General features: G+C 36.7%; 1 protein-coding gene across 1 annotated transcript in view; it reads left to right on the forward strand.

Moving 5' to 3' along the window:
- The window catches only part of LY75 (lymphocyte antigen 75), a 127,460-nt gene that overhangs the window by 113,370 nt on the left and 5,501 nt on the right, over positions 1–8,589 (forward strand). The window contains exons 32-33 of the mRNA XM_006872043.1: positions 2,323–2,472; positions 6,935–7,057. Coding sequence (XP_006872105.1) covers positions 2,323–2,472; positions 6,935–7,057 — 273 coding nt within the window. The remainder of the gene's footprint in view (positions 1–2,322; positions 2,473–6,934; positions 7,058–8,589) is intronic.

An 8,589-nucleotide genomic window follows, 5' to 3' on the forward strand; every position in this document is an offset into this window, starting at 1 on the left:
GGCCAATAAATAACATCATGATAAATGGGGAAAAGATTGAAGTTGTCAAAGACTTTGTTTTGCTTGGATCTAACACTCTTGCAACAGCAGTCAAGAAACCAAACGATATATTGCATTCAGAAAATCTGCATACAATCTCTTTAAAGTGTTCAGTTTGAGGACTGAAGGGCACCTGACCCAAGCCGTGGTATTTTCAGTAGCATCATATGCATGTGAAAGTTGAACAATGAGTAAGGAAGACCTAGAAGAATTGATGAATTTGAGTTATGGTATTCGAGAAGAATATTAAAAATGTACCATGAACTTCCAGAAGAACAAACAAATAAGTATTGGAAGCAGTGTAACCAGAGTGCTCCTTGGAAGCCAGGATGGGTACACTTCATCTCTCATACTTTGAACATATTGTCAGGAAGGACCAGTCCCTGGAGAAGAACATCATGCTTAGTAAAGTGGAGGGTCAGCGAAAAAGAGGGAGACCCTCAACAAGATTGGTTGGCAGTGCTAGTGGAATGGGCCCAGGTGTGCCAGCAATTGTGAGAACGGGACCGGGCAGTATTTCATACTTTTGTACATAGGGTAGCTATGAGTCGGAACCAACGTAACAGCAGCTAACAACAATGCTCGCCATGTTTTCTGCTCTGGAAAATCTTCAAGAAAAGAGTCAATGTTTAGAACTTGAAACAAGCATGTTTAGAGAAGCAAGTAAGTATCAGAAAGCACTTGATGAACAGATAAAAGAAAGGGAGAATGAGTAAATAATTAAGAATAAAGATATCAAGAATTGCTGTCTTTGTGATTAAGTTCAGAAATCAATGTAATCTTCTAAAACAATGGTTGGGATAAATGAGAGATAGGTTAAAGTATGCAGAAATGGAGAAACAAACATTATAGGATGAAACAGAATGATAATATGTTCAACCACAACTTGAGGGCCAGTTTGAAAAATTGCATCTTCTTTTAAGAGCAATATAACAAACTTATTACAATGCAGGCCTTTACAGGCAAGACAAGAAAAATCCACCAGTCCTAGTTGTGCGGTGGTAGCCAGTGTTCAATCTGTTTTGCATCTAATAAAACAACACAATTATAATTAAACCTTGGACAATGATGGAGTAGTCAACAGTTTTCCCTTGCCAAAGCTATCTTTCCAAGGTAGTAAAATCAAGAGGCTGCTAGTAACACCTCTCTCGATCAGCAGTATTATTTATAAAGAATTGTGAGTCTTACAACTTGTACAGATGAATTTGGGCAGATGAGTTTTGATCAGCAGTTACTTGCAGAATTTATCCAAGTGTCACCAATGATTGCATAAAGAAAGACTGACACCTCAAACTGGTGGTCTCAGTAGGAAGAATGGAAACAAAAGCCAATCAAATAATTAAAGTTCAAAAATATCACACCCAGATGGAGAAACAGGAGGTAGAGAAATAGAAGGAATTAATGACAGCAGCCATTCTTTTAGGATCTCAAAGCCCACAAGTAAAGATGTGGAGAAAAATCCAGGAAAAGTTTTCAGTCATTAAAGAGCATGCAGAGCATACAGAATTTGCTACAAAGCAACAATTTATGTTGGGATTACCTGTCTGGAACCAGGTTAGATATTAGCACGGTATTGTTTACTTTCTAGGATTTATTACTCTCTTCTGTTAAAATTAATAACTAGCCAAGTGAGAAGCACAAACAGCCTTCTTGTATAGTGAAACACAACTAAACCAAACTAATTCAATGGAAAACATGGAAATTTTTAAGAGCTGAGAAGCTACACTTACTCTGATTCTTGAGATGGATTTTGCTGTACAGATATATTGTGCTTTGTAAACAAATTACCAACATTTTATTTGTAAGCATGGTTCTTAAAAATATTTTAGTGTAAGTCAAATTAGGATTAAATTGTCATCAATGAGCACATTCAGGTGAACAAAGCCCCCAGGATGTGCCACTACATATACAGAGCTCAGAGTCAGATTAACCCTTGTCTTTAAATGATCCTTACTACAGAGGAACAAATTGTTCCCAAACCAGAAAAAGAGTTAAACAGAAGCAAAAGATATCCCAGAAGAAACTGAGGAAACAAAAATTTATGACTGGTTAATAAATTCGGTTTAAAATAAAATGCGAATAAAAGTAGAAAACTGTGGCATACCAAAAGGTAGTTACAATGTACATTCTTAGACTGTGGACTGTGACTTTCTGTAGTATGAATATTGAATTAAAAGCTTCTTACCAACAGGAACAATGTCAAATAGTAGCATTTAATGAAAACAGGAAAAGATAGTCACTTCTTTCTCTGCATTTTTATAACTGTGTCTCAATTTTTTATAGCTAAAGAGCCATCCCCTCATAAATATTCATCAAGATGTCCAGCAGCAAAAGGGGATGCGTTGCAGTGGATCCAATACAAGGATCACTGTTACATATTTGACCAGGCATTGCACAGTTTCTCAGAGGCCGAAGAGTTGTGTGCAGAACTTGGTGAGTTAAAATTCTCTGATTTTCCTGGAGCCAATCATCTTTTTTGTGTGAATTTTTCTTAAGGAAATAATTTGAAATCATAATTGCATTTTAAAAATACTTATTATAATAACATTATAACCTAATTACTCAGTAGTGGGGAAATGGTTACGTACTCACATATGCATTCAATGGAATCATGGGATAGCCGTTAAAAATGATCAGTGTAAGAGTAAGTAATGGACAATAAAATTAAATGGGAAGAAGTCGAATATAAAATTACTAAGTGAACTATTATGTAAAAATACTAACAAATTAATTGAAACAGTTTTAAATACAGCTAGATGTGCTCAGGTTAAGAAAGAAAATTTTTGTAAAGTTCATTAAGGAGTACATTAAAAAATCATAAACTTCCCATCACTTAGTTCTTAATAAGTAAGCTTAACCTGACCACAGTGATAAAAGAAACATGGGTTGTCCATCCATTCTTAAATAGCAGTAACCCACATCCTCTGAAAACCACAAGGGACAGGACTTTGGTCTACTCGTTAAGTTATTTGAGAAAGAGCAGCAGTGATCAACTCTCTCCCATGATAAACTTAGCCTATAGTGAAAGCATGAAATGACTTCTAGAGAGACAACTTAGAATATTCCAAAGACCAAAACTGTTCACTTGTATCTTGGTGTAGCAGTTTAATGAAGCAGATACACCATGTCATTTATTTTGCTAATTGTTGTGGAAACACTCGACTGGTTTTAAAATATCCTATTTACTGTTTAGCTACATGATGGGAACTTGGCAAATAAGTGAAACTAAGATATTGAGTGCTGTATAGTTTCTGAAAGTCAGAAGCTTCTTCCTCCTAAAAGAAAAGTCAAATGGCTTACTTCTAGTACTTAAACCTGTATTCAAGTTCTGACTCTCATACTTATTAGCCAAGTGACAGAGAAGTTACATAATTATATCTCTTTTACTATCTGGACCGTGAAAATGAAATAAGTATTTACTTCAAAGTTTGGGTTATGGTTGGATTGGTATAAGAATGAATGAAATGAGATAATATATGCAAACGTAGCAGAGTACCGTTTGCATAGTGAGCATTCAAACCTATTCTTAATATTAGAAAGACTGAGATTAACTTTCTAATTCTGTTACTGACTAGCTCTGTAAACATGACCAATTTATTTAATCTCCTTGAGCCTCACTTTCCTTGTCTATAAGATAGTGGTCACACGTCCTCTGCAGGGTTGTACACTGTTAAACCCAGTAACATGTAAAGCACCCGTAGGCAGAGGTGCTCCATTAAAATTAAATATTATTAAAATATTTCCCCCACCTCTAAAAGAAAAGCTTGTATTTAAGTATTTTAGGATTATATCTGTTGAAGTCTATTTTATTCCATTTACATTAATTTCCTAATCTAATTATTAGTTTCTTCCTAGTCCCTTATGTGAAGTTGGTAATAATACTATTTTCTCTGTGAGTTTAGGGCTACATATCAAACTCTAGAAATACTCACGCATTCAATCCCATACTATATTTAGGAACTTAATATGCCCATAGCAAAGTACACTTAAGAGAATATTAACAGAGGACTAATGCTGCCCCAATATTCCAAACCTATTTGCTTTTATTTTCATTTAAAAGAAACAAACTTAAAGATGAGTCATTATGCAAAAATGCTTGCTGAGGGGTACTAAAAATATATAGGAAAAATAGATATTTATGTCATCAAATATTTCATTATGACTAACTATTCATATATCAGAAAGAGGTTTCCTGTGTTGTATTTGACTGTGTGGATCATAACAAATTATGCATAATATTGCAAAGAATAGTAATTCCAGAACACTTAATTGTGCTCACCGAGAAACTTGTACATAGGCCAAGACATAGTCGTTTGAACAAAACAAGGAAGTACTGCTTGGTTTAAAATAGGAAAAGATGTACATCAGAGAAGTATTCTTTCACCATACTTATTCAGTCTGTAAGTTGAGCAAATATATATATAAACATCCCAAGAAGAGCAAAGCATTGGGTGTGGAGGAAGACTCATTAAAAACCTGTGATATGAATATGACATAACTTTCCTTGCTGAAAGAAAGCACTTACTGATGAATATCAAGGACTACAACCTTCAGTATGGATTACACCTCAATGTCAAGAAAACAAAAATGCTCACAACTTACCCATTTGACCTAGCCTCGAGGGATTGATAATCAGAACTCGACTAGAGGAAGATTTTTAAAAAACAAACAAAAAACAATTTTTGATAAAGGAAATGAGGGTACATTGCTACAAGTTGATGAACTTGACCTGTACTCACAGATATACTAGCTCAAAATACCAATGGAGAGGGAAGGAGTCTTCATATCAATCCTATCTCCTCTGTACACAGGGTAGGTAGATAGGGACAGGCAACTTAGACATTGGCTACCTAAAATGAGGGGGTGATAAAGGCATGAAGTGACTGGCTTACAAGGTTTCAAGAGGGAGTTTAGTTTAAAAATGTGGGGGGGAAGACAGAGTCCCCACTGAATAGTTTTCATCTTGTCTAGATGGGTCTGGTGAAAAGAGATGGGATAAGATTCGTATGATTCAATAATAATTGTTATCATGACTAATTGCGACTGTCGCAATTGTAAAGGTAGGAGTTTTGTAACAAAAATGAGGGAGTAGTTAATCTTACAGTCCAGAAACAGAGGACCCTCGGACCATCAAGGGAGAAGAGCACAAGAGGAATGTGCAACCCTATCCAGAGAAGCAGCGACACCAGAGATGGAGGCAGAGATGGAGACATAGAGAAAGGGAGCAGCTGAGGACTCTAGATTCATGGAAAGAGAGGGACTGAAAGCTGATAGCCAGGAGGCAGGCTTTCAGAACTTGCTGAGAGATTTTAAAAAAAGAAAAGGCACTAAAAATGAATAGAGAGAAATACTGTTAACTGATGGTATGTGGAGGGGATTATAATCATTTTAATGAAACAAAATATATTATTTGCTGAATGTAAAACTGATGATCTATCCTGTAAACTTTCACTCAATTCACAATAAAAACTTAACAAAAAAAAAAAGAGTGTGTGTGGGAAGGTAAAGTCCCCACTGAATAGTTTTCATCTTGTCTAGATGGGTCTTGTAGAAAGAGATGGCGATAAGATTCTTATGATTCAATAGTGAGTAATTGTTATCATGACTAACTACGACAGTCGCAACTGTAAAAGTACAAGTTTTGTAACAAAATCAGGGGAGTAGTTAATCTTACAGTCTAGAAACAGAGGACCCTTGGACCATCAAGGGAGAGGCTCACAAGCGGAATGCGCAACACTATCCAGAGAAGCAGCGACACCAGAGAGGGAGGCAGAGATGAGGACATGGAGAGATGGAGCAGCTGAGGACTCTAGACTCATGGAAAGAGAGGGACTGAGTGCTGGTGCCCAGGAGGCAGGCTTGCAGAAGTGCCCTTTGCTTGTTTAAATTATTATGTATTCCTGAGTGTTTTCGTGTACATCTACCCACCCCACTCCACCCCACACCGCCCCCGCAAAAAAAAAAAAAAAACCAGAGGGAATGAAAGCAAATACCGTTGAATGATGATACACAGAGGAGATTGTGATCATTGCAATGAAATGATGGTATAAAGCCGATGTTCTCCCATGTAAATTATCACTCAGTTCACAATAAAAACCTTAAAAAAAAAAAAGTAAAGGTAAATTGTATAAAGACTGGCACAGAAAAAAAAAAAAAAGCTCACAACTGGACCAATAAACAATATCATGAACAATGAATAAACAAGACCACAGAAGAATTGGTACATTTAAATTATGGCGTTGGCAAAGAGCATTGAATATACCATGCACTGCTATAAGAATGAGTACATCTTTCTGGTAAGATGTAGTCAGAAGGCTTCTTAGAAGTAAGGATAGGACATTGGACATGTTATCAAAAGGGACCAGTCCTTGGAAAAGGGCATCATGCTTGCTAAAGTAGAGGATCAGTGAAAAATAGGACGACCCTCAATGAGATGAATTGACATAGTAGCTATAACAATGGGCTCAAACATAGGAGTGATTGTTAGGTTGGCATAGCACCAAGTAGTGCTTCATCCTGTTGTACATAGGGTCACTATGAGTAGGAAACAATTCCATGAGACCTAACAACCACAACAACAATTTATATACAAAGGTCCCACTGGTTGCAAAGTTCCAAGATGAAAAGTATTGCGAAATAAATACATTGAAGACCAAAATTTTGTATACAAACTTTCAAACTAGAAATATTTCTAACATTTTTGGAAGCTCTGCTTTTAAGAATATAGCATAAGTATCCATTTTTTAAAATGTTTTTCTTATATAAAGTTTGAATTTCTCAGTGGTATTGTTCATCATAGTGTGTTTGGTTTTTTACCTAACTGACTGGTTTAGAATAAAACACTTCCCTGGTTTTCATGAAGCTAATTTGTTTGGGCTTTATTTACCTTCAACAGATCATTCTGCCACTATTGTTACTATAGAGAATGAAGATGAGAATAAATTCGTGAGCACACTGATGAGAGAGAACAATAACATTACCATGAGGGTGTGGCTTGGATTATCTCAAGATTCCACTGGTGAGTGATATATTTGTATGCACGGCACACAAAGAGAGATTTAATTTGTCCTAGCGTAGTGGTTACAAATCGGGCTGCTAACCTCAGGGTCAGCAGTTCGAAACTACCAGCTGTTCCGCGGGAGAAAGGTGAGGCTTTCTGCTCCCGAAAAGATTTATAGCCTCGGAAACCCTGTACAGGGTTGCTATGAGTTGGAACCAACTCCACGGCACAAAACAACAACAACAACATCTACCGTTAGTCTCACTAACAGATGTCAAGTGGTACCTAACTCAAATGCTTCTCAGTAATGAATAAGCTAAGTCTACTGACATAAAGAACATCATACAGTAAGAAAGTAAAAAGTCATTAAGAAGACAAAATAGAAGGAAAAGACCAAAATGAATGTCAGAAGAGACACTGAAACTTGCTTTCCAGCATAAAGATGCTAAAGCAAATAGAAGAAATGAGGAAGTACAAGAACTGCACAGAAAATTTCAAAGGTCAACTTGAGAAGACAAAGTCAAATATTATAATAAAATGTGCAAAGATCTGGAGTCAGAAAACCAAAAGGGAAGAACACGCTCAGCATTTCTCAAGCTGGAGGAACTGAAGAAACAATTCAAGCCTCAACTTTCATTATCGAAGGATTCTCTGGGCAAATTATTGAATGATGCAGAAAGCATCAAAACAAGATGGAAGGAATTACACAGAGTCGCTGTACCAAAAGGAAATGGCTGATGTTCAACCATTTCAAGAGGTAACATATGATCAAGAGCCAATGATACTGAAGGAAGAAGTCCAAGGTGCATTGAAGGAATTGGCAAAGAACAAGGCTCCAGGAACTGATGGAATAAAAATTGAAATCTTTTAAGAAAGTGAGGCAGCACAGAAGGCACTCACTCGTCTCTGCCAAGAAATTTGGAAGACAACTATCTGGCCAACCAATTGGAAGAGATCCTTATTTGTGCCCATTCCAAAGAGAGGTGACCCAATGGAATGTGGAAATCACCGGACAATATCTTTGATATCCTATACGAGTGAAGTTTTACTCAAAGTAATAACAGAAACAGCTGCAAGCATACATTGACACAGAACTTCCAGAGGTTCAAGCCAGATTCAGAAGAGGCCATGGAACGAGAGATATCATTGCTGATGTCCGATGGATCTTGGCTGACAGCAGAGAATACCAGAAAGATGTTTACCGGTGCTTTGTTGACTATGCAAAGGCTTTCGATTGTATAGATCACAACAAGCTGTGGACAACATTGTGAAATATGAGTATTCCTAAACACTTTATTGTACTCATGAGAAATCTGTACCTGGACCAAGAGGCAGTTGTTTGAACAGAACATGGGAACACTGAATGGTTTAAAATTTTAAAAGGTGCGACAGGGTTATATTCTTTCACTATATTTATTCAACCTGTATGCTAAGCAAATAATCCAAGAAGCTGGACTATATGAAGAAAAACGTGGCATCAGGATTGGAGGAAGACTCATTAACAACCTGCGATATGCAGATGATACAACCTTGCTTTCTGAAAGTGAAGA

This window comes from Chrysochloris asiatica, unplaced genomic scaffold (assembly GCF_000296735.1).
Source record: "Chrysochloris asiatica unplaced genomic scaffold, ChrAsi1.0 scaffold00181, whole genome shotgun sequence".
NCBI lineage: Eukaryota > Metazoa > Chordata > Mammalia > Afrosoricida > Chrysochloridae > Chrysochloris > Chrysochloris asiatica.